General features: G+C 39.4%; 1 protein-coding gene across 5 annotated transcripts in view; it reads right to left on the reverse strand.

The window, feature by feature from the left end:
• LOC138694541 (organic cation transporter protein) overlaps positions 1–27,054 on the reverse strand; it is a 146,745-nt gene that overhangs the window by 77,900 nt on the left and 41,791 nt on the right. Inside the window, exon 1 of one of the 5 annotated variants that reach the window (XM_069818369.1) lies at positions 16,544–16,612. The exons of the other annotated variants lie outside the window; for them this stretch is intronic. Within the exon in view, the coding sequence (XP_069674470.1) occupies positions 16,544–16,597 (54 nt within the window). The 5' untranslated portion in view covers positions 16,598–16,612. Of the gene's footprint in view, positions 1–16,543; positions 16,613–27,054 lie in introns of those variants that run through there. 5 annotated transcript variants of the gene reach the window in all.

Here is a 27,054-nt window from a genome sequence, read left to right on the forward strand (position 1 = left end):
GAAAACGCGAGGAACACTACACAACGCGAGGAACACTAGGAAAACGCGAGGAACACTACACAACGCGAGGAACACTAGGAAAACGCGAGGAACACTAGGAGAACGCGAGGAACACTAGGAGAACGCGAGGAACACTAGGAGAACGCGAGGAACACTAGGAGAACGCGAGGAAGACTAGGAGAACGCGAGGAACACTAGGAGAACGCGAGGAAGACTAGGAGAACGCGAGGAACACTAGGAAAACGCGAGGAAGACTAGGAGAAAGCGAGAGAACACTAGGAAAATGCGAGGAACACTAGGAAAACGCGAGGTAAACTAGGAGAACGCGAGGAAGACTAGGAGAACGCGAGGAACACTAGGAGAACGCGAGGAACACTAGGAAAACGCGAGGAAGACTAGGAGAACGCGAGGAACACTAGGAAAACGCGAGGAACACTAGGAGAATGCGAGGAACACTAGGAAAACGCGAGGAAGACTAGGAAAACGCGAGGAACACTAGGAAAACGCGAGGAACACTAGGAAAACGCGAGGAACACTAGGAGAAAGCGAGAGAACACTAGGAAAATGCGAGGAACACTAGGAAAACGCGAGGTAAACTAGGAGAACGCGAGGAAGACTAGGAGAACGCGAGGAACATGCGAGGAACACTAGGAGAACGCGAGGAACACTAGGAAAACGCGAGGAAGACTAGGAGAACGCGAGGAACACTAGGAAAACGCGAGGAACACTAGGAGAATGCGAGGAACACTAGGAAAACGCGAGGAAGACTAGGAAAACGCGAGGAACACTAGGAAAACGCGAGGAACACTAGGAAAACGCGAGGAAGACTAGGAAAACGCGAGGAACACTAGGAAAACGCGAGGAAGACTAGGTAAACGCGAGGAACACTAGGAAAACGCGAGGAACACTAGGAAAACGCGAGGAAAACTAGGAAAACGCGAGGAACACTAGGAAAACGCGAGGAAGACTAGGAGAACGCGAGGAACACTGCGAGAACGCGAGGAACACTATGAGAACGCGAGGAACACTAGGAGACCGCGAGGAACACTAGAAGAACGCGAGGAACACTAGGAAAACCCGAGGAACACTAGGAGAACGCGAGGAAGACTAGGAAAACGCGAGGAAGACTAGGAGAACGTGAGGAAGACTAGGAGAACGCGAGGAACACTAGGAGAACGCGAGGAACACTAGGAGAACGCGAGGAACACTAGGAGAACGCGAGGAACACTAGGAGAACGCGAGGAACACTAGGAGAACGCGAGGAACACTAGGAGAACGCGAGGAACACTAGGAAAACGCGAGGAACACTAGGATAACTCGAGGAACACTAGGAGAACCAGGGACGCGAGGAAAACTAGGGAAACGCTAAGAACACTAGGATAATCTCATACAAGGAAAGCTAGGAAAACGCGAGGAAACTAAGGAAATGTTAGGAATAATAATGGAACGCCCTTAAATCTAGAATACGAGAAAAACTAGGGAAACACAAGGAGAGCAAAGCTGGGGCTACATTTTTATGTAACGTTCAATTCTCAAGTTACTATCATATACCTATCAAGGAAAAGGACGTAGGTCTACGTTAAAACTGGAGTCCTCGAGTAGGCTACATCTGCCACAAACACCGCCTCCATCAGTAACAAACTTCATTTGACTTCCGGCATGGAAATTCAGATATTGACTAACGATGCGTTGATCTTACACATAACGTTTCTGTTTCGATTCGGGATATTAAATGCATCCTGTTAGGGAGGGTTCGGACAAGACGCTACGTCCTTCTGAGACAACTTTTTTGCTGCCACATTTAGGCGTATTCCCAACCCACACCAGCTGGCTAGCCTAAGTTTCGCTTCGTACCAGGTTTCGGAGCAGGCAACCTACTCGTCCCTACTTCAATCTCAACCAGTGACCGGGAAACGATAATGAAATGGAGATCTGACTTATTAACGTTTATGCTTAATGTGGAGATGTAGGAGAACTTCGGTAAAAAAAACTCCAATTATTGCAGTCTTATCCGCTACAAGTGTTATAGATGAGGAGGCGAGACCTGGCATGCGAGCTGTGCAAGAAGGGAAAAAATTATCTATCAAAAAGAAAGTTTGCTCCATTTTGGTTAATACGACTATTATACGAATATACCGACATGGAAGTTGATTTCAGACTAAAAGTTATCTTCCCCCTCCATACCTATTGGTGATATAGCCACGGCACATGATAAGGACTAGAGATGAACAACAGCGCCCGCAAAGCCGAAAACCCGCAAGACAATATTTCCTCTAGTTGACTGCTTGAAAGCAAATGTTCAAAACATCGGGACTTCGAGAGTGATCAACTCTCGAACATCAAGCAGCCTTGAATCGTTACAGTTGTTTATACCAGACTGAACTTTTGTTTTGGCAACTGATATATGTATAAACAATCAAGTAGCCTGCAAATCAATCTTTCAGGTATAACTCCCTGTGAAGTTGATTTGAATAATTTCGAGGGAAAAATTGTTCCGGAGCCGGATATCGAACCCGGGACCTTTGGTTTAACGTACCAACGGTCTACTAACTGAGCTACCCGGGAACTCTACCAGACACCGATCCAATTCTTCCCTCTATATCCACAGACCTCAAAGTGGGCTGACAATCGTCAAGCAACCAACGTTGAGTGCACACTAACTCTGTGTGACTTATATTGTGGTTTTCTGTTAACGAACAGTGACGTGTATTATGCAAATCAATCTTTCAGGTATAACTCCCTGTGAAGTTGATTTGAATAATTTCGAGGGAAAAATTGTTCCGGGGCCGGGTATCGAACCCGGGACCTTTGGTTTAACGTACCAACGCTCTACCAACGGAGCTACCCGGGAACTGAAATTCACAGGAACGTTTTTCTTTCCGCAGGTCGTTGCCGTCAAAGGAGATATTAAGAAGGCACTCTGACAGTTCATTCCGAGGCGAAGGTTACATTCAGTGTTGTGTAGGCGTTAGACTGTGCGATATGTATTCAAATCAAGAGCTGGCAGAGATACACTTCATGTACGGTAAGGCGGACGGCAATGCTGCGCTGGCTCGTCGTTTGTACCAGGAGAGGTACCCACAGCGACAATGTCCAGATCGGGAGACATTTGTACGTCTCCATTACCGTCTGTGCGAGTATGGAAAATTTAACTCTCCTGGTTTGGGAAGGGGACGACCAAGATATACAACTCCAGAAGTACAGGAGGAGATTCTGGAGGCTGTGAACATGACTCCTTCTATCAGCACACGAAGGGTAGCGTTGCAAGTCAATGTTCCTCATACGACTGTCTGGAGACTGTTGGAAGAGTATCAATTGTATCCTTATCATTTGCAACGTGTACAGGTCCTGTCACCAGCAGATTACCCTGCACGAGTTAGGTTCTGTCAGTGGTTCTTGCAGCAGTGTGGTGTAAATCCGAACTTTCCTGCCTTAGTATTATTTACGGATGAAGCACAGTTCACACGAGATGGCATAACAAATTTCCACAATCAGCATGCATGGGCGTATGAAAACCCACGTGCAACTGTTCCATATCATCACCTGGTGCGGTTCTCCCTCAACATGTGGGCCGGTATCATTGGTGATCGATTAGTTGGACCCCATGTACTTGTAAACAGACTTACGGGACAGTCGTACACAAACTTTCTGGAAAACACCATACCTCATGTTTTAGAAGACACTCCACTGATCAATCGTCAACACATTCACTTCTTGGATGATGGCACTCCTGCACACTTCAGTCGTACGGCTCGCCGGTACTTGGATCGAAGGTTTCCTGATCGATGGATAGGTAGAGGTGGCCCAATTGCTTAGCCTCCACGCTCACCTGATCTGAACCCTCTCGATTTCTACTTATGGGGCCATTTAAAATCATTGGTTTATTCGATTCCGGTGCCTGATTTGGAATCCCTTCGGAATCGAATTGTGGCATGTTCTGAGGACATACGCAATACTCCTGGAGTTTGGGATCGTGTTCGCAGGCCAATGAGACATCGATGTGAGGTCTGTATTCAAGCAGGAGGTGGACATTTTGAACATCATCTGTAATGACAACGACATGCGGAAAGAAAAACGTTCCGGTGAATTTCAATGTTGTGAAGGCCGTAACTCGGAAATGAAGCATTTCCGGACACATGTTGTAATGAACTATTTTGATTGTCTACATGTGGGAAATACATACCTGAATTATGCCCCGTATTTTTTAAACACCCTGTTGAAGGAGAGATCTATTTGTCTCACGCGGTAAGCTACTCCGCGTAAGAGATGTTTACAACCTTGGAATTGTTCACTTGGTTCACATTTTGCACTGTTGGATATTGTTCGCTTGTTTCTGTCGCACTGGATTTAGTCGCGTTCACTTGTCTTCTTAGGTTTTTCCAGTCTTCCTTATGTCTTGCTCTGCTCGACCAATGGTTTCCTACACGTTCACTGAAGAGGTCGGCCCATCTTCTTCTTGGTCTTCCGCGTGACCTCTTGCCAATGCGGGGATCCCATAGTGTGACTGTCTGCGTCCATCTTCTGTCTCTAAGTCGTGCAACATGGCCTCCCCACTTCCATTTGGTGTTGGTGGCTTGCAGTGCTGGATCTTTAATTGCTGACATCTTTTGTAGCACTTCGTTTGGAACTCTGTCCCTCAGTGATAAGCCTAGTATTCTTCTCAGCATCTTTCTTTGGCATATTTGGAGACTGTTACGAAGTTTGGCAGTGAGAGACCATGTCTGACACCCATATATCAGTACAGGAGTTACCCAGGTCTCCAATATTTCTATTCTGAGTTTCTTGCTGAGTGTTCCCTCCAGTACGATGAACTTGAGAGTCTAGAATGCCTTCCACGCGAGAGAAATCCTTCGTTTTATTTCCTTCTCTGTCTTCTGGTGGAAGGAGACTAGCTGTCCTAGGTATACGTATTCAGATACGTATTGTAGTTCTGCACCATAAATTATTATGGGTGACTCCGGCCCGTTTGACATTACTTGTGTCTTGGTCAAATTCATCAGGAGGCCTGCTGATCTACTGGCGTCGCATAAATCTTGGAGCATTGACTGCAATTCTCTGGGTGATTTGGCGAACAATACGACGTCATCAGCAAACCTTAGATTATTTAGTCTGCTGCTGTTTTTATTTATTCCACAATTTCTGTTCCCTTTCAGTTTGAGAAAGATGTTTTCCAATACACTTGTGAATAATTTTGGGGAAATTGGGTCTTCTTGTCGCACTCCTCTTTTGAGCCTGAATGGTCGTCCTTCGATCTCTGTTTTCACTTTGGCTACTAGGTCCTTATTAAGAGACTAGGATTTTTTTTTTCGCATGTTGAGGTCAAGTATACAATCTCAAGTAAAAAGAAACTCTTTATTTAACGCTATGTTTTTATGTTTCTTGGAAATTCAAATTTATTTTAGATTTTTTTATTTATATAACCATAAGTAATATCTGACAGTAGAACCACAACATTTTGATAACTGTGATACTGTTTTCGTTTGTCTTTTTGTATCAAACATCTGTAATGTTATTTATTTCAATTCTGTATGTTGTTCAAAGTTACGAAATCTTTCCACGTCGACCAAATGCTATTTCGAGAATGATGAGCGAGACTCGAACCGCACAAGAGTTAGGAGACGAGACTCGAAAGACAAATGCAACTAACACAGCGAGAGAGAGCGGCAGTTACTTTTGTTCATCTCTAATAAGGACATAGGACAGATAATCCCGGTTCTAATGAGGCCTCGAACCCGGATTGCTTGGGAAACAAACCGAAAGCCTAGTCTACTCAGCAAATGCATGCAGCGATATTACAAGACGTATCATTCATTATACGACCAACCGTCGATACCATACAGTTGAAGTCCATTTATACTCGTACAAAGATAATATTCAGTAAAACAACCATTCAAATTTATAGCCTACTTTTGGCCTTTAAGATAACTCATTACACCAAAATAATGACCTTCACATAGTACAGTTTATCTATAAAATGCCGAGTTGGTGCATTTTTGTACTGAAGTTGTACCATAAACAAGCTTGGCGGAAGAAAACCTTAAAAGTTTTCTACGTTCATGAAAAGTGAAGACGTAACACACACTTCTAACGTAACTTCTTGCATTAAAAGCTTTCAAACACCTGTTGGAAATTTGTTTAGGTCAATACCTGGAGTGTTCTATCATTTCATTCGAAACAAAAACACGGAAAGAACCCGTAGAATCATCATGGCGTCGTATCCCCACTTGAGACAACGCGACATCCTATCAGCAACGAACAAATTTCCATGTCCTAAGCAAATTCGAATCACGATAGTAACATTGACGCTTTGTTAAAGATGTACTCTTTAGTCGTTATGCAAAGCTCTATCGGCTAGGGCTAGAACAGGCATGCGAAAACCCTGCACATTGTGCAGTAGTCTCTGTGTGATGTGCACCTTCTATTCCTCTACCTGGAGGGAGTGAATCGCCTTTGAGGGGAACGCGACAGGGCTATACATACCTGCAACAGCATATCGCTTTTGTTTCAGTAACAGTTTCAGTACGGGTGCTGATTTGGCTGTGTCTGTGAATGAGTTATGATAAACAAAGTGAGGAGTTCACAGATAACGAAGAAGAGAAATTACGAATCATATAACATAAATGTTATAATGTTTTCCTCAGCCAACAACAATTATTTTAAAATAAAAGGCTTTCATCAGCTCATGTCGAGGTAATAGTCTTGTCACAGTTTAGATCAGATTAGTAAAGTTCTCAAAATATATTGCTAGCGCTTATTTCTTAATCAGTACTCTCGCGGCAAAACGAACTTGACAATGGCGTTGTTTTGGAGTCTGTACTAACACAACATCAAAGGTTAGAAGACTTACGACTTCCATTTCGTAAGCTGGTAAGTGATGAGAATATAGTGAGGAATACATGTGAGGCTCTTGAGGTTGTAAGGAGCGAAGAAAGCAACTATTTGCAAGGCGGAAAATTTTTCTGGAAAAATATATAATGGCAAATTTTCCATCTCACGTCACTATATTATGCTAATATAGTTACATTAATAAATCTTTAAACCTGACATAAAGAGAATATCGTCGCTTCACAGCTTGTGAACTACACTTTTAAATTCTTTCAGTAACGCTACAAAGTATATGATTATGTCTCGTGACGGGAATATTGTACGAAATGGAAATATAAATATTGGAGATTTATCCTTCGAAGAGGTGGAAAAATTCAAATATCTTGGAGCAACAGTAACAAATATAAATGACACTCGGGAGGAAATTAAACGCAGAATAAATATGGGAAATGCGTGTTATTATTCGGTTGAGAAGCTCTTATCATCCAGTCTGCTCTCCAAAAATCTGAAAGTTAGAATTTATAAAACAGTTATATTACCGGTTCTTCTATATGGCTGTGAAACTTGGACTCTCACTCTGAGAGAGGAACATAGGTTAAGGGTGGTTGAGAATAAGGTGCTTAGGAAAATATTTGGGGCTAAGCGGGATGAAGTTACAGGAGAATGGAGAAAGTTACACAATACAGAACTGCACACATTGTATTCTTCACCTGACATAATTAGGAACTTGAAATCCAGACGTTTGAGATGGGCAGGGCATGTAGCACGTATGGGCGAATCCAGAAATGCATATAGAGTGTTAGTTGGGAGACCGGAGGGAAAAAGACCTTTAGGGAGGCCGAGACGTAGATGGGAGGATAATATTAAAATGGATTTGAGGGAGGTGGGATATGATGATAGAGACTGGCTTAATCTTGCACAGGATAGGGACCGATGGCGGGCTTATGTGAGGGCGGCAATGAACCTTCGGGTTCCTTAAAAGCCATTTGTAAGTAAGTAAGTTTGTAAGTAACGCTACCAACTTGCTCTCAGCGTTTTCCAAATAAACCAGTCTATATGTAATTTAAATTCTAAGCTTAATTTATATTCTTTATTAATATTAATGTCAATTTATATTGACATACAGCAAGGAAATTATTTCAGTGTAAAAATTTCACAATGTCCTACTGCATGTAATTAATTGGGAGTACATTTTCTCCAACATTTGTGTACCAAGGTCCCAATAAATAATAATGCTTGACGAACAATTAAAGAATAGGGTCTATTACTTAGAAAAATTAGTACCTACTACGTAAAATGAAATACTTGTTCGTTTTTTGTTGTTTCGAAATTAGTGCAATATTTTTTCTCTTCAAATACTACATAAAAATCATATTAATAAATTGTGCTTTACAAACCACTACTTTGTGAAGTATAACTGAGTAAGCCTATTACAATTGAAGAGTTCGCAGGAAAAACGATGAATGTCACATTTCAGTTAAGGATTAGATAATGATCTAATTGAGTCTATAACTGCAAGATGTAGTGCTGCTTCCATAGAAAATAAAGGAAAGGATTACTGTATTCGTGGTGATAATTCTCCTTTTTACCATTTTTCATAACAACAACATTAAATTTCGCAGTGATCCATTGAATTAAAGACATCAACCTTAAGAAAACTGTGACATTCATCGTTTTTCCCGCGAACTCTTCAATTGTCAAATATAGACACTGATAATAACAGTGTTTTTTTCCCTTCTGCTAAGTGTGTTTATAATGTCCAAATGCCTATTTAATCCAACCCAAGAAGCGCAGAATAGATTATTGTACACCCCTCCAGCTAAGAACCGGTAAGAGCAACCCTTGAATGATGCAGTCTGCACAGACCGGCGATCAGCGCACCATTACTGCATATTTAGTCTGATTTCTGACATGCCTGGGCTAGAGGCTAGACATTTAAATAAGAACGAATAAATGCTTGCGATCGCATTGTTCCAACACTGACATCAAGACGTGCATTTCCGCTGTAATATGAGCATCTATTCCTCACCTGAAATCACTGTCTGGTTGATAACGTGGCAACATCTTTGCACTGCGAGCTTAGCGAATCCCCTGTCCAGATAAGGAAGAATCGTAAATCTGTCTGCGACGCAGAGTTCGAGTTCAATGTCTGTAGTTTGAGCATCATCTTTCGATTTGCCAGGGATAATGACAACGGAGGAAGGGAAAATGGAAGGAGACAATTATTGGAAGTAACGAGATCGCGCGTTCTTGCAAGGGAGTTTGGTGCTGTTGAGGAAGTATCTATGTGAGCTCCAAGCCTGTTGGTCACTCGTCTCACTCAGATTTTTGCCGTTCCGTTTGAAGGAACATAAGAGAATTTTGGAAGTAAAAGACGAAAATGTATGTAATCTAATAGCTGCCAAGATGCTAAGAGTCGTTAAATACGTCGACGTGGTGCAATGCAAGTTTGTTTCACGGCTCACACGTCAGCAAGCTGGCCAGATAATGTGATTAAGTAACACAAAAACGCGACATCACACCAACTCTTCCAATCCCGCATGAATTGTTTATAAGGATGGTATATACTGTACTGGCATGGTAAACATAGCCACAATAAAGAAACGCAAACGTAGTTCCAATAAAGTACCGTACTTAATAATTGAAGGGCTCAGAGCCAAAGGCGACCAACCCATAATTTTGTATTGTTCATTATTAAGCCTTTTTTCGAAACCATTCATTGTTGTTATAGATTCATGATATTTTTTGTATTTATTCAATGTAGAACAATTAAAATAAATTCTAAAACCAATCATTTTTGTCAGGATCCTCTTAACTTAAACTAATTTACTCATTTTGTGGTAATTGTGGGTTAGGCGCCTATGGTTCTGAGCCCTTCAATTGATGTTTTATGTTCCTTTGCGAAGTACAAGGTAATGACGCCAGTATTTGAGTTGTGAAAAAACTATCGTCTGCAAAAAAAAAAATAAATAAATAAAAAATAAAGCAGTAGAAACTAATAGCCGAATTCACAAGTGAAGTTCGTATGTTCTATATTTCTGTATTATAGGGCGCTTTAGTTTGATCAATACTTTATAATCCCCCAAATCAGTGGTTTCCAACCTTTTTCAAGTCGGGGCCCCATTAACACTCATGCTTTAATTATACGGTCCCTCATCATAAAGATAACTTGCTTACAAATGGCTTTAGGGAACCCGGAGGTTCATCGCCGGCCTCACACAAGCCTACCATCGGACCCTATCCTGAGCAAGATTAATCCAGTCCCTACCATCATATCCCACATCCCTCACATCCATTTTAATGTTATCCTCTCATCTACATCTCGGCCTCCAAAAATCTTTTTCTAACATGGGAACGGAATGAACAAAAGAATCCAATACCTGAAAGATGACCGCGACTACAGTAATAATGACAAAGACGGCGAGACTATGATGCTGAATATGATGATGACTAAGCTCCGTGGGCCGTATTCAAAGACATTCTTAGCGCGGGCTTTCGGTGGATGATCAGCGAACTAACGTTTTTCGTATTCATAAACCAGTGTCAGCGACATGGTATGATAAGAATCCTGTTTAGCACGCTCATAGCGCGGGCTAGCAAAATGTCTATAAATAGCACCCCGTATTCCTGCTACCTATAAACTGGAATGAATTTGCCTGATTCGAGGTATATGTGACGTCACAGCACAAGTACAGATACGTTGGTATACAAAATAGTTACGCATCCTCTGCCCTCTTCCTCTAGAAAATCAAAACCAGGACGCTGTCACAGTTAGTAGTCTTATCGGTCACTGCTCTTACTAATCGTATTATTAAAAAAAAAAAAACTACATCTTTGTGGTTGATTGAAGGTTCATTGCAGAGGTAAAATGCCTTAGGTAAGACGCTCAAGCGTGTAATATTGCAGGGCATAGTTCAGGATATTTGAACTAATATTTTCACTTTTAATATAGACAACATATATAAAATTGTGAAAAATTAACGTAAAAGTGACAAAAACAGTTCACAGAAAGACTCTGCAATTCCAAAAGGCACAGAAAGTGCGTTGAACGTAATCCAAAAGAACCAGTACCATCAAAATCTGAAAATGATGACTATAATAACTAGACATTTAACATGGATTTATGTTGCCTACCATGATATTCAGTGCCAACATCCCAATTAATAAATTAAATAATCTACATTTTAGGGAATTTCTAGAAAAGTACATAGAAAATTAGCGAGTTTTCAGTGATGAGCGACATGCAATATCCTAATGAAACACGAAAAAATATTAGACAATAGAAATATCTTGTACTACATCATGCACCAATAACGTCATGTGCTACTGAAAGACTTTCTTGCAATATAAAATAATTTCGCATATGTTCAAGTTCCGTAACTTACGAATGCACGCTATTATTCACTGCAAAGATCACGACGAAAATGAACATCACGGCTCAAGCATGTGTTTACTAGTATAGCTTCAGAATTTCTGCAGTTGACTGTACTCCACGAACAAGCAGTGACGACCTGTTTGTTTATATACTTATCCGTTGCATTACCTGTGTTCGGCGTACTATATACCCAATGGGTCTTTAACTTCAGTCTTTAGGTAGCTGGAATACGAAGCCTGATGATGATGATGATGATGATGATGATGATGATGATGATTATGATCTCAAGTTGATGATGACTATGATAGTTGTGACTAGCGATTAGAGTTCGACATCGGTTGCCGACCATCGAGTTTCCGGGTAAGTTACACGGAATTGTATGATGTCACGCTTTTTACGTAGGAGACGTAACAGTCAGTTCAAAATATTAGAATACCATAACTGTCTGCTTCGTTTCCCTGCGATGGTGAACAATAAAGAGAAAATATCTTATTCGTTAAACGTTATATTAGAACAATAAAGGAATGCGAAACAAATACTGAGTTGCTGCTACGGTACTCATTTTACTTTATAATGTATATAGGCCTACGTCAATGCAACTTTTGTTCATGCTCTTTCGTTTAGAGCCTTTTCCAGGTCCGCGTGTATATTTTTAGTAAGATATTTTACGACGCTGTATCAATATCTTAGGTTATTTAGCGTCTGAATGAGATGAAGGTGAAATGAGTCCGAAGTCCAGTTACCCAGGTTGATGTAAAACACAGTGAGAGTTAATAAAGAAATAAGTTACTTCTAGATCTGCTTTAGAATAGCTAAAGATAAAAATGGGATATCAACAAGGTGAGACATATCAAATATCGTTAGCACGTTGTGCGTGCGATTTACAGAATTGCACAACATATGATCGACTAGCTAAGAGCATCTATGGATAAATTTGAAATGTGGCAGTATCATATAGAACATAGACAACTTCACTTTCTTTGACAATAAACTATCTTGAAGAGTGATAAGAAAATCTTATCAAATATAAGACCCTACTTCAAGACCTATAGCAGAATTCACTGGTAAGTTTGGAGAAACAGTGTCAATTGACAAAGAATCGAGATTTTTCTGAAATCCTTTTAGCTTACAGCCGATAGAAGATCCTGAAAATTTATAGCTTGAACTGATAAATCTACAGAACAGCACGCCACTCAGATTCCAGCGAAATCAGGAATCGAACTGTTCGTAATGCTGCCCAAGTCAGAATTTCCAAATACACTCTTTGCTTCCAGATATACTGTATGTGCTTGAGGGAGAGTTTAATACAAGAAAGAAGTGTGAAAGCTCTCAATGTACAGAGAGAGCTCAGAAGTAAGTTTATTTCATATGCCGTGACATGTAAAAATTATTTCCTTGAATTTGTGATTGTTTGCGAATGCAGACTAATACCTTTCTGAGAACAGAGGAATACGCTTTAATGTATAAAGACTTGTAAATTCTCGCGTTCTAGGTTTCAAATAAGACATATAATAAGAAATATTAACAAATAATGTAATAATAAATAAGTGTTGCAGGTATGTTTGTTGCATCTTGAAACGGTTGTATTCAGTTTGTGTTTCCAGTACTAAACTAATTTACAAAGCTAAGAAATAATATAATTTTGTTGTGTGTGTTTAGGTGCAGTCTGTCTAAACTTACTCTGAAATTCAAATCATGGAGTAGATATCACGACCACCTGCATGAGCCGCCATAGCGCACCGTGGCAGTGAACTGCTTTTTCAGCGAAACTACAAACAACTTGTAACTACTGCGGCTGGCTCCGTCTGCCTTTCTCTCTTTCAAGTTTTTGTAGCACTTTGTGAGCACGAATTGCCCATCCATGGTAATGGCGATGAACATATGACGGCGGAGATAGCGAGGATGACGATGATGAAAATGGTGGTGAAGATGGCGATATCTTTATTTATAGTTACCAAAAATTCCATCACGAATAGGCCTATATCATAATACTGAAAACGTTTTTAGAGACTTGAAATGCATACTTGTGTTTCGTTGTAGCGGCTGTGGTGTACTCAGCGAAGAAAGTGAACTTTTATCTTTAGGTAATTATTAGACTTCTGTATCAGACGACGACGTTGCGTCATGCCCACATGGCAACGTATTCGTTATATAGGACACACTTGACTCTAGAGTGAACATGTGCTCGTGAGCAGGTTTCAAGTGGGCCGCCCTTCGCGAAATCGCATGATATGCTATCAACCAGTGGTTTTTTTTTTTTTTTTTTTTTTTTTTTTTTTTTTTTTTTTTTTTTTTTTTTTTTTTTTCTGTGATACAATTTTGACTTATCGCTTATTTGAATAACGTGTCATGTTGTGATGCACGATGATACTTCTGGTGCCACGGAGCAGTCAATGAACTGTCGAAATGAAAGTGTTGACGAATAATGTGGTTAGCATTTCGTCAGAAACGTGTGTATCGAGTGCATTTTTTTTCGAACTCACAGGAGGACACACGTAAGGTCAGCACATTGTACGTTCCGTAAGGAAATAGGTACAGGAAATCACACTTCGCAACAGATTGAAGTTCATGCAGTAAGCTGGACTCGATTGTGGCTTGAGTGTACCATGGCAACACAACTCTAGTCACTAAAATTGATAAGTAATATTAAGATTAACTAGATAGCGACTTTTACACAGCGCAGTCCACACCTGTGGAGTAACGGCGCGTCTGGCCGCGAAACCAGGTGGCCCGGTTTTGATTCCCGATCGGGGCAAGTTACCTGGTTGAGGTTTTGTCCGCGGTTTTCCGTCAATCCAATATGAGCAAATTCTGGGTAATTTTCGGTGCTGGACTGCGGACTCCTTTCACCGGCATTATCACCTTCATCTCATTCAGACGCTAAATAACCTAAGATGTTAATAAAGTGTCGTAAAATAATCTACAAAAAAAGGAAAAAAATACACAGCGCATACTTCGACTGTCCGCCAGCTACTTCTCCCAAACGAATTGTTACCGTCATCAAAATTTATCTTCCATCAAGGATTAGGCGCTTTGGTCCGTTTCGGCCTCACTTTAGTCAGGATATTGAGCTAGAATTGTAGCCTATATACACAAGTAGCAAAACTTTTTGATTGCATAGCCAGTATGTAAAAATATCACCTCTTAAAACAACACTCAATAAATACAAGTTACGGGACATATATCCAGCCCCTGTGGATGGAAGATAATTTCTTATAAACGCAAGCTAAGAGACAGTAAATATTTTAGGGGTGGTCGTAGGGTTTTGGATTATTCTCAGTGAAAAGTTCACGTTAACATATATCCAATTTTCAATGAGTGTAGAGATACAGCTGTTGGAATGTTAACATTAGCATTACAAGTGTCAAGAAGAAAAGACAAATGGCTTAATGATTACATGCTTATTTATATTAAATATTAATATTCAATACACTAAAACAGTTCAAAGTAATATGGTTAAAAAATTTCACAGCCGGTTTCAATACATTTTTCCACTCTGCTGACAACAGTAAAGGCTGGTTCACAATAAACCGGAAACGAGAATCGGAATGAAAACGAAAACGGTAAAATTGTTAAAATGTGTACATTTAAATGTGAGCATTCACAATTAACGAAAAGCTTGCCGAGCCCAGGATCGGGAACGGAGAATTGGCCAAGTTTCAACTTTGGCGTTCACGTTTCCGATCACGGCCCACTAGATTCATTCTATTGCCATCTAAAAGCTATTTTGTCGTCATATATTTTGTAGCAAGAAGACCGTGACATAACCTATGCATTATTTTGTTCTGTGCTGTGCATCATGGAGCCAGTTTTATTTGATGAGATTCTAATATTGAGTGTTGAGGAAAATCCTCACGTTTACGATAAGCGGCGCGCCTCGTATAAAGATGAGAAAATGAAGGAGAATATGTGGCTTTCAATAGCTGCATCTTTGAACACCGATCGTAAGTGAATCATATTTTATTACTGTATTGGTTGTATTACACACTACATATTCATGCTTCAATTCAATAACTACTGTTGTGTTCATTTTTGTTCTATTACAAATATTTCTTCTCTAATTATTTTACGTTATGGTAGACTTAAAGTAAGTTGTGATAATAAAGATGCATAGGCATATTTATAGTACCGTACCTAATGAAATGTTTCAGTTGAAATTTCGAAGTTGGTTAACCTGTGTTTATGTTGGCTGCCTTGCACTCATGAGAGAACGCCATTGGTCAATTATACACAAATAACATCAGAATGCGTAATATCGACTTTACATATCGTTATTGACATGCATATCGATATGCATAGTCGTCTATGTTCTCGGTTTATTGTGAATAAAAAATTTTCATATTCACGTCCTTTGCTTCTCGTTTTCATTCTGGTTCTCGTTCCCGGTTTATTGTGAACCAGCCTTAAGTGTTGTCTTCCTGATGTTGTTTTGTCGTTCTTTTATGAGGGCAGCATTATTCATAATGCAAGTGACCGAATTCTTCCCTTGTGTTTACAGAAAGCTACTTTGATTTTGTACACTTCGCCTTTCACCCATCCCCACAGACAAAGATGGATAGAAGTAAGATATAGGAACCAGTCCAGAATAATTATAAAACAGCTGTTTTGTACTCGTTATGAGCAGTGCTGCCCTTAGACAATCTCAGAAGAGCGGCACTTACTATTCCTTTGTACGTAGTCAATGAAATGGTTATTTGTCGTTCTTCCATAGCATTTTTAAAACTTGTTATGAGTAACATTCAAATAGCTGTAACTTCACACCCATTGCAAATTGGACACATATTTACATGAACTTTTTACACAGAACATTCCATATTACCGCCCTCTAAATATTTACTATACCTCCAGAATCACACTGCCCATCCTGCCCCTGTGGGTGAGAGTAATCTCTTATAAACACAGATACATACATCCAGCCCCTATGGGTAGGAAAACAATAACGATTGCTTACTTTCCTGCCAGGAATCAAGCACAGGTCTCCGGGATAAATAGCTAGAATATTAAGTCGAAAAATCTAAGAAATGATAGACCCTAACAATAACTGTCAACATAAGAAAAATAGCCAACATAAAAGCTTTAAATAACCATGCTGTATCGCTGTTGATTAATTTCACTTCAATACACTACTTCATATTTATAAAACAAATAAAAAACCCATGAAAATAAGAACAATCAATCTAATAAGGTAAACACAAATCCGAATTTAATATCAAACTTTTTCCATAATGTAGATCTATTAAATAATTTACCCGCACCTTCACATGCTTTGTAACAACTGCAAATCTGAGGATAGTAAAATAACGAATTGGGGTCGATTGTTATCACGTAGCTGCTCTCTCGTACCTCAGTGGAGTTGCAGGGCTCGTACCGCACGTCCCGGCTGCGTGTCGCCTTCATGTCTCCCGCTATCACAACTAATTTCCATGTTCGTCTTTTGTTTCATTTACAGTTATTTCACTGCCGATTGCATAACGAACGCGTGAGCAGAGATGCATTAAGAAATGATGAGTGCAGAGGGCGCTACATTTGATTTAGCACTACAGAAATCGAGTGAAGAAATAAATGAGCATCGTTTCAAAACGCGATAAGTCCACTCGCGATCCTAAATTAGTTTGAGAGTGCGCTACATCATGCTACGATAAGGTTTTCAGATATACTGGAAAAAAATACGGAACACTCATCAGTTTTCACTAAGTTAGTTTAGTATGCGCACCCATCAAATATGCCAATCTTTCAAAGTGTGTGTAAAGTAAAGTTCACTACACAAACACTTGACTAACTATGAGTAAGTAATTTTACAATTAATTTTGTTTTTTTTTCAGGTAAGTCTTAAAGAGATCTTTAATGGACAAATATATATATATTTTTTTTCAGTCAATGACTTAAGAGTAAGTAAACAAATAGTAAACAAAATTTTTAGGGAGCATATTTGTATTAAGTTTAAGCTTCTTTATGTAAGTTGGCTTCAAATTGTTTCTACTAAGTTATTAAAGAAATAGCTACAAAATACATTACTCACCGACAATATTTTTATAAATCAATCCACGTTGCCCTTGCAATATTTATCTGAAGAATTAATTTCACTTAACAATTATTTATTTTTAAGAATCATGTATGAAAAACAACACAATCCTCACTGAAGAATGATTTTACAACAAACTCTGATTTTACTGTTTTTACAGACAATTTATTTTTCTCATCAGTCTATAGAGCGTTCATGCGAGAAAATAATCTTTCGACACACATTTGTTCCAGGGATACACATAATGGACTCCAATACCCTCTTCAAATTTGAGAGTTCTCCTTCAGCACTTTTAAAAAGATCCACCCAGACTTCATCTAAACGTTTGGTGTTGCCATCACTCGCCTTCAGAAATTATAATAACTCACAATAATTGTTTGACAATAGTCCATCTACAATGTAATGATGTGCTATGTTTGTAATTTGTAATGCAGAACAGACATTGTAACTTTTCCATTTTTTCTCAGTTTAGAACTCTAAAATATGAGACGGAAAGCTGTTCCGAAGACTTTTCTCGGGACAACGGGACGAATTAGCGAAAAACGGGACGATCCCTATTTTACGGGACATATGGGAACCCTATGCTATGGCTCTTATTTGTTGCAATTCCGTTGTTACCCAGTCTAAATCGAGCGTGAATTTATGGTGTAGGTGCAAAATATGAATACTCCAGCTCCTTGGTCGAATCAAACCACGAAATGTCCATTTTCACGAATACGAGAAGGAATTCCTATCCGTTCTTTATGTAAATGTTAATACCAGCTGTATTTAATTAGAATTCATTGTTGAATTTGTATTTACAGCTAGACGGAGTGTGGTAAGAGTTATTCTTCTATAAAATTGTTTGAGGCTGGTATAAACTGCTCACGTACCGCAGCATACAGGCAGGGTGCGAATTAACGGGGGTGGGGATGAGGGGATTTCCCCCTTGTTGGAAAGTTATCCCCCTCTCATAAATTCATATTAACATCCCTGCCAGGAATAACTTCTATCCCCCCTCACAAAATATAATATTGTTTTAACACGAGTATATGTACTTCATAAAGTACTCGTATGCAAAGAAAATAATAATGATATATTATCATCACCGGCAAGCTGACAACAATCAATAACTTAGGAATTACACATCTTATCTTAAGCCTGTTCATGAATATAATTATTATTATGATCAAGATGCAAGACAAGCATCTTAGTGCGACCAAGCGTTGAGCCGTAATCGATTGAGGATAATAATAATTTTATGTGTGGTATTCTCTGTCTAGGATTCTATCTCCCCTCATCAGAAATTTTAATTCACACCCTGCTTACAGGTTGCTGTATAAAAAAAAACATGGAAGACAGTGTGGAAGTTGGATAACATTTAAAGAGGCTCGAGAAAGATACAGAAGGGCATAACGAAAAGAACAAGAGAATAAGAAAAAAGATAAATACTAATTTTAACTCTCTTATTATGTTTAGCGAAAAAAACACGTAAAATGTTATAATAAAAGCAATTTACGGTTTGTATTTTAGCGACACAATATTTTCAGATATATTGATAAAGATAGATCCTAGCATACTGGTGTTCGTGTCTCCTTGTACACACAAAGAGGGAAGGTATACATGCTGCTACATCTCTGTCTACCACCTTATCAAAATAAAAAAACTAGTGTATAACAATACGAATAAAGAGGATTATGTTTACTTATATCGTAGGGGTAAGAAGAATTTAAGATAAACAGAAAATTAGGGATAACAGTAATGAAAGATGACAATGATAGTAATAGAGATGGATGAGTAGATGTAGACGAGAATGTTTGTATGTAAAAGAAAGGTAGACAGTATTGCATAGTATTCGGGAATGGGATTGAGGGAAGATAAAAAAGGTGAAGAGTTGATACTGTACATCAGAAAGGGTGGAGGAAGAAATAGACAGAAATAGGGTTTAACTTTAGGTAATTGGAAGATATGGGGAGATAAAGATGATAGGAGAAATATATTAGGATATGTGATTGAATGTAATCAAGGGTAGTGGTGGACTGTATGTAGAAATGTGAGGGAAACCACTACCTGAAAACCGTATGATGATAATAAATATGAATATGAATATCGTAGGGTGGGAACTGTTGAAGAATTGGGCAAGGATTGGCATTTACAATTGGCTTCAAAAACAATGGGCTGACACTTTGTAGTTTAAATGTGAAGTTTTTAAGTCAGGTTCACACGAGTAAACCCATTGCGTTCGAAAGCAATGCTGTGATGTTTGTTCCGGTTGATTCTTTTATATTGATTATTCTACAATGCAGCAAGTGTTACGAGGTGGTGTAGCGTAAGGGTAAGGTTTCTGATTTCCGAACTAGAGATTTATAAGTTCGCTTCCCGACAGGGTTGTTATTTTATTTATTATTTCATATTTTTAATGACAAGTGTTAGTGGGCAAATCAAGCTTTCAGGTATAACTCCCTGTAAAGTTGATTTGAATAATTTCAAGGGAAAAATTGTTCCGGGCCAGGTATCGAACCCGGGACCTTTGGTTTAACGTACCAACGCTCTACTAACTGAGCTACCCGGGAACTCTATCAGACACCGATCCAATTTTTCCCTCTATATCCACAGACCTCAAAGTGGGCTGACAACCGTCAAGCAACCAACATTGAGTGCACACTAACTCTGTGTCACTGTTCGTTAACATAAAACCACAATTTAAGTCACACAGAGTTAGTGTGCACTCAGCGTAGAGTTCCCGGGTAGCTCAGTTGGTAGAACGTTGGTACGTTAAACCAAAAGGTCCCGGGTTCGATACCTGGTCCCGGAACAATTTTTCCCTTGAAATTATTTAAGTGTTAGTGGGATTTGTTAATAAACTTGTTTATGAAAGTTTTGCAAAAATATTATAGCCCATCATTCGTGGGCTATTATTAGGCCTGTATACAAAATTAATGGTTTATTTGCTTCCTCAAAAATCAGAAGCACATCAAATATAAATAAACAAAAATTATGCAAAAACATATATAAACCAAAAAAAAAAAAAAAAAAAAAAAGGCCTGTGTAGGGACAAACACCTGCATCAACAACTGCACTCATTCTGCGCGGCATGGAGCACACAAGATTATGAAATAGGTCTACATCCGTGGCCACCTCCTCCCATGCATCTAGTACTCTGTCCCACAATTATTCGTCTGCTGTTCGTACGAGTGGTTCTACCCGCAGGTCTCTTACAGCACCAGCGTGCATTCGTGGATGCTAGCGGATAAGCTCTCTACCTCTTCCTGCTAAACGACGGGGCAAATCAAGTTGCTCCGCTTACCCATTGCTCATTTCAGCGAGTGCTGACGACCACTCTAATTGGTCATACATTCCGACGTTGTCGTCATCGACGTCACTATATCTACAGAGAAAAAACAGCAGAGCATTTCGGTTCGTGAAAACGTCCATTTCGAGCCCTAGTTATATCATGTGACCAGTTCTCTATCATCAGTTTATTCTGCACATGACACTGTAGTTCTCCAGATTGTTTTCTGTCTCTCATTAGATCGCACAACACTATGCGCACCGCGACGGGGCGGAACTGGGTATGCTCTGCTATCTTATTTTCCAACTTCTACATTACTGCTGTATCATTCCGACATTGTCATGAAAAGATTGCTAACATATCAATATGCGCCATTCACCAAAAACTATGAAACTGAATTACAACTCAAGTGCTGAAGGACAGCAGTTTGTATGCAGGAATCGAACCACAGTCCTCGTATAGACTCTAGCAATCAAGAAGACTCTGACGTCAAAAGAAGCCCAACAAGTCGACCGAGCAATCAAAGGAGTCCCGCAAACAAGTGTGGGTGGGGGGGGCGTAGAGGCCGCGAAACTCGGTGAAGGCGGACAATGAATTAGTACAGAGCAATACAAAAACAGACACCGTGTAACAGAGTGAGATTCGAGACCGACTGAAGCTAATAATATGCAAAACCCACACGCCACTCCAGCCGCAACAAATCCAACTCAAAACGATAATAAGAAACAGTCATTACCTGAAAGTGGATTATGAGGTACTGAATATGTAGGCTACATCTTTTGGCTTGAAAATCATTGTATTCCATTAAATCAGTCTACCAAAACAGACATGCAAAAAAATAAATAAATAAAGACGTACAATAAAAAAACTTACGAGTATAAATACATTATCTACAATAATAATAATAATAATAATAATAATAATAATAATAATACTTACAAATGGCTTTTAATGAACCCACAGGTTCATTGCCGCCCTCACATACTGTAAGCCTGCCATCGGTCCCTATCCTATGCAAGATTAATCCAGCCTCTATCATCATATCCTACCTCACTCAAATCCATTTTAATATTATCCTCCCATCTACGTCTCGGCCTCTCCAAAGGTCTTTTTCCCTCCGGTCTCCCAACTAACACACTATATGCATTTCTGGATTCGCCCATACATGCTACATGCCTTGCCCATCTCAAACCTTATTGTATGGATTCGTAACAAGCTGTTTTTTTACGGTGATGGGTTGTTAGCCCTTCGCCCAACCCCCAAGCTGGAGGACCACCCCTTATCAGCCGACTGCTTATTCAATATATTCGCAGCTACCCTCCATATCTGGAGGCAGTCTCCTCTACCCACAACCTAAGGACGCGCCATGCCGTGGTGATAGGGACCCACAATACATGGACTAATAATAATAATAATAATAATAACAATAATAATAATAAATTATAGTAATATAATCCCATCTATCATTTGGAAAAAATTTACAAGAAAATAGTTACATAAATAACTATTCTGAAATACTTCAAATACGCCAAATTACACCTTGTGTATGCAACAATAAAGAAAGGAACTGTTAGAAACAATAAAATTGAATATTATGAATTAATTAATCAATCAATAAGGAAATAGAAGAAAGAATTAAAATTTACAAAATAGCGTGTCCTTGCAAGGGAATTATGGGCTGTGTGGAAGAATTTACGTGAGCTCCAAGCCTGTTGGTCACTTGTCTCACTCCACTGTCACCGTTCCATTGAAGGAACTTCAGAAAAAGTTTGAAGCTTGATATTTTTTTTTGTGTATATGTATTGTATATCATTAATTCATTGAGAGTGTTCTGCCCAAGGACAGATCTTTTACAGTAAACCCAACATTCTACAATATTTCCTATTTTCCACCTTCGTCTTCGCATATGATTCATATATCTTAATATCGTCTATCATCTGATATATTCTTCTGCCTCGAACTTTTCTTACGTTTATAATTCCTTCCAGTGCATTCATTCATTAGCCAGTGTCCCAGTCAATTTTTTTTTTCTCTTCTTGAACAGTTTCAGCATCACACTTTCTTCATCTACTCTTTCCAATACAGCTTCATTTCTTATATGGTGACAACAGATATATTCTATAGGACCAAAAATTAAAAATTAATCTTTACTTAGATCCTTTCTTATTCTGTCTGACCCTTTCACACGTTCCACTTCTCCAGATCCACATTTTAAATGCTTCTAATCACTTCTCGTCACTTCGTCGTAACATTCATGTTTCTGTCCCATACAATGCCACACTCCACACAAAGCACTTCACTGGTCTTTTCCTTATTCCTTTTTCTACGAGTCTGTAAAAGATGCCTTTTTCTATTAAAAGCTTCCTTTGCTTCTGACTTCCTGGCAGCAGCTCATGTTACTGCTTATACAGTAGTACACCCCAAGAATTTGAAGCTGTCCACTTGTTCTACTGCCTCGTTTTGAATTCGCACGTTTATCCTATTCGCTTTTCTTCCGATAACCATGATGTTCGTCTTGTTTGCAATTATATTCATCCCATAATGCTCACAGCTGTCATTTAGCTCCAGTAGCATGTCCCTTAGTATCATCTCCTCTTCTGGTAACAACGCCGTATCATCAGCAAATCTTATGCACTTTATTCTTCCTCCTACTATCATCCCTCCCATGTTCTGAAAACAGTTCTTCATTAAATCCTCAAAGTAACTTAGATGTTGAAAAGGGTAGGTGATAAAGGACATTCTTGTCGTACTCCTCTTCCTATTCGACTTCCTTCCGACATTTCTTCTCCTATCCCGACTGACTCGTTTCACATGAAGGTTTCAAACAGCCTCGTTTATTTCAGTTCATATCTATTTTCTTCAGGATCCCGTAAGCTAATAATAATAGAGAGCTGGGGCATAAGTCATGGTAACTATTTATTTTTGTGAGAATGCGGGCGCGATTCGGAATTTTTAAATATGCAAAAGGAAGGGCAAGTTATGTGTACTAGTAGGGTAGAATAGGATAGGGATCAAACATCCATAAACGACACAGCATCATGCTATTTCAAAGAGCAGAGTATGTGCATGTCTAACTGAAAGGGTAGTAGATGTACTAGTCAGGTAGGATATGGTAGGGTAGCGAAAAAACATGCATAAACAATATAGCATCATGCTACTCGTGTTTATTAAAGTAGTTGTAACAGCATCACAGCACACAAAAGCATCCTAAAAACAATCGTGACACATCCACTCAGTACGGCGGCGGTCGACTCAACTGTATTACACATTACGTTTTATATCGCTCTCTGTGCGATAACCATATTACACTGCAATCCCCGTAGTGATGCGACCACATAATAATGTACAGTAATGGGGGGGGGGAAAAAACCGGACCGACCCTTGTAGCTGATTTCAGAGCCTTGTTCACTCCAGAGCACGATAAACTGGTAACTAAGACTTTCGTGGTTCGAATCCTGCCTGGGAAGAAAACTTTTTTTTTTTGTTCCTTATTCAAATTTATTCCCAATACTTTTCTATTGCAGCGATATTTTGCTACTTAATTAACTTATTATTCCCAGAACATGAATTTCACCAGCAATCGAAAAGTATTGCGAATAAATTTGAATAAGGAACAAAAAAAAGTTTCCTTCCCAGGCAGGAATCGAACCACGAAAGTCTTAGTTACCAGTCTATCGTGCTCTGGAGTGAACAAGGCTCTGAAATCAGCTATAAGGATCGGTCCGGTTTTTTTTTTTTGCCACTACTGTACAATGAGAGACATAAGAGTAGAGCGACTCGAGTTTTTTTCTAAGTCAAAGAGTGTCACACTGCGCATTCTCCGAGCCGAAAGTTTTCGGTCATATTATGTTGAGATATTCGCTTCTCTTTTCTGTTTAAACACTACATTCATCTTTGCTGAGATGGAATTAAAACTATAGCCTCTTACGAATCGCGGTACAGATCTGGAAACATTTTCGCCCGCTCAACAATTACGTTCCACACTGTACATAGGCTATTTTTGCTATGCATGCATGCCACGGCGGTCGAGTCACAACTGATACGGTTGAATTAAAATGAAAACAATTTAAATTTCCCGCCACATAACTTCATACTTTTTATTTACTTGGTTATTTAACGACATTCTATCAACTACTAGGTTATTTAGCGTCGATGAAATTGGTGATAGCGAGATGATATTTGGCGAGATGAGGCCGAGGATTCGCCATAGATTACCTGACATTTGACTTACGGTTGGGGAAAACCTCGGAAAAACCCAACCAGGTAATCAGTCCAAGCGGGAATCGAACCCGAGCCCGAACGCAACTTCGGATCGGCCTTAGCCGACTGAGCTACGCCGGTGGCCTAACTTCATACTTCCTATATTCCAAACGAGAACGTACTGAAGAGAAAGAAGGAAAACTATTCAAATGGGAGGTTAAAATATTTTCACTGTTGTAAGCACATTATGAAAAACATGGCATTCCGAAGTTTTTTTTCTAACAGAATATGAAAAGGAAACCTGTTCTTGGAGGCCGCTACAGCTAGCTATGACAACTGACTATACTTCGTTCCATAATGTCTGACAGGAGATGTAAACATTGCCGCCAGGCAGAGGGAGAAGGATATTTGCCGTTCAACCAATGCCAGAAGTCACATCCCACTCTTATCTTGAAGTTGGGCGGCCTGAAGAATTATACCTCCGTCAGACTTCAAGATAAGTCTGAAATGTGACCTCTGCCGTTGGTTGAATAGCAATTATTCTCCCTCAGTCTCCTGGGAATGTTTGCATCCCCTGTTAGACATTATGGAAAGTAGTACAGGTAGACCTAGTTTTTTTAATCATTCCGCTCGAGAGTCCATTTGGAATCACTAACATTTCTGTAATCTCTGGCTCATGATTTGCCTGATACTTCCGTTTGATATCCTCAGAAGTAGTTTCGTTCTGTACGGATAGAGTGCAGCACCCACCAGTTCCTTGGCCAGCTGTTATTAGGAAGAGGATTGCTTAGTTTTATTGTTTTTCCATGGTGTCTCTATGACCTTGTGCACCCACAATTATAGAAAATCATAATGTATGTAAAAATTCAGGTCAGAAAGGGTTAAGAAATAGATAATTAATCACAACACCACACATTCATTAGCCTATGTGAATCGACGAAACGCCTCAACAAGCCAGAAAGTGTTGTCGAAGCGGGCCGATGATTTCAATGCAATATAATCTAAATCTAGTACAAGTAGTATGCAATATAGTAATTATTATTAAAAAAATATCATACATTTATTAGTAATTTCGTCGGCTTCCATCCTCAGTAGCAATACTCTTCTAAAAGGATATTCAGTAAGTGGGTACTAACAACGATGCCTCTTACAAATTCATGCTGCTCGAGACAGAATTAAAATTCGACGTTTTGGGGCATTACAAAAAATTCACAACAGGATTCTCTGTGATATCGGACTGTTGCCCTTCGAAAGGGAGAAGATCCACCATACGTAACAGGGCGATAATTGACCCATTGCTACAAATGAAGTCTATGTTGCGGCTGGAAGACATTTTCTGGATAAAGGCAGATGCTGAACATGTGTGGAACTCTCGGAAAGACTTGGTATTGCAAAGTGGACTGTCCATACAATTATTATTAAAGCAGAAATTAAAAATGAGACAATTTTACACTCGTTGAATACCACACAGTCTTGAAGCAGTTAAAACTTGACAGCTCATGGAAATAGCCAGACTGCATCTGGAACGTAATGAACGCAATGTCTTTCTCAATTGCATCACAATGAGTGACACATAACTACGCTCATTTAAGTCCATGTTAAAAAACATTAGAATTACCTCGCCTACAAAGCTACCGAGCAAAGCAGGATGCACTGAAAGCAAGGATTATTGTGTGTTATAATTGAGGAACTGGTGCAATAATAGCGTTAATGTCAAAAAATGCTTTTGAGAAAAATTAAATAGAAATTTTAAAATTGACCGAAATTATCTTTACATTTGATAATTAATTTTATGGTAAGGGGTTGTATATTTATAACATTAAGGGATTTTATTAAGTAGGTATAATATTTAAGAACAGTTATCTATGCAAGAACAGCGTTAACAGAAAACTACAGTTGATTACTCTGTACTCTTGGAATACATAATTTCCGTCGAACAAAACGTCTTAATTGACCGTGTCTCGAGTTGAGGCTGTTGTGTTACAGGTTACACGATAACTTTCGTTGTAATGTGGCCGAAACAAGTGTGTGTGTCTAATGTCTATCCACTTCACTGTATGTGATTCGGGTTCCGCTACTGCGGATAGATGACAGGACTGTGACCCATTTTCAAGTTGCACACCACTTCGGCGGGCCACGTTATACATGATATGTATCTGTAAAGAATTATGTCTTGTACTGATGAGTGTATGTATAAGTGTTCGTGTAAATGTAGAGTAGAAAATGGGTGAGGATGATGGTGAGGAAGAGAGAAGGGGCAACCTGGTGCCGGCACGTAGCCTACTCCTGTCGAATAGCACCAAGGGGGCCGCCAGGCTTAACGTCCCCATCCGACGGACGAATCACTATCAACAGTGACAT

Source organism: Periplaneta americana, chromosome 2, assembly GCF_040183065.1.
Source record: "Periplaneta americana isolate PAMFEO1 chromosome 2, P.americana_PAMFEO1_priV1, whole genome shotgun sequence".
Taxonomy (NCBI): domain Eukaryota; kingdom Metazoa; phylum Arthropoda; class Insecta; order Blattodea; family Blattidae; genus Periplaneta; species Periplaneta americana.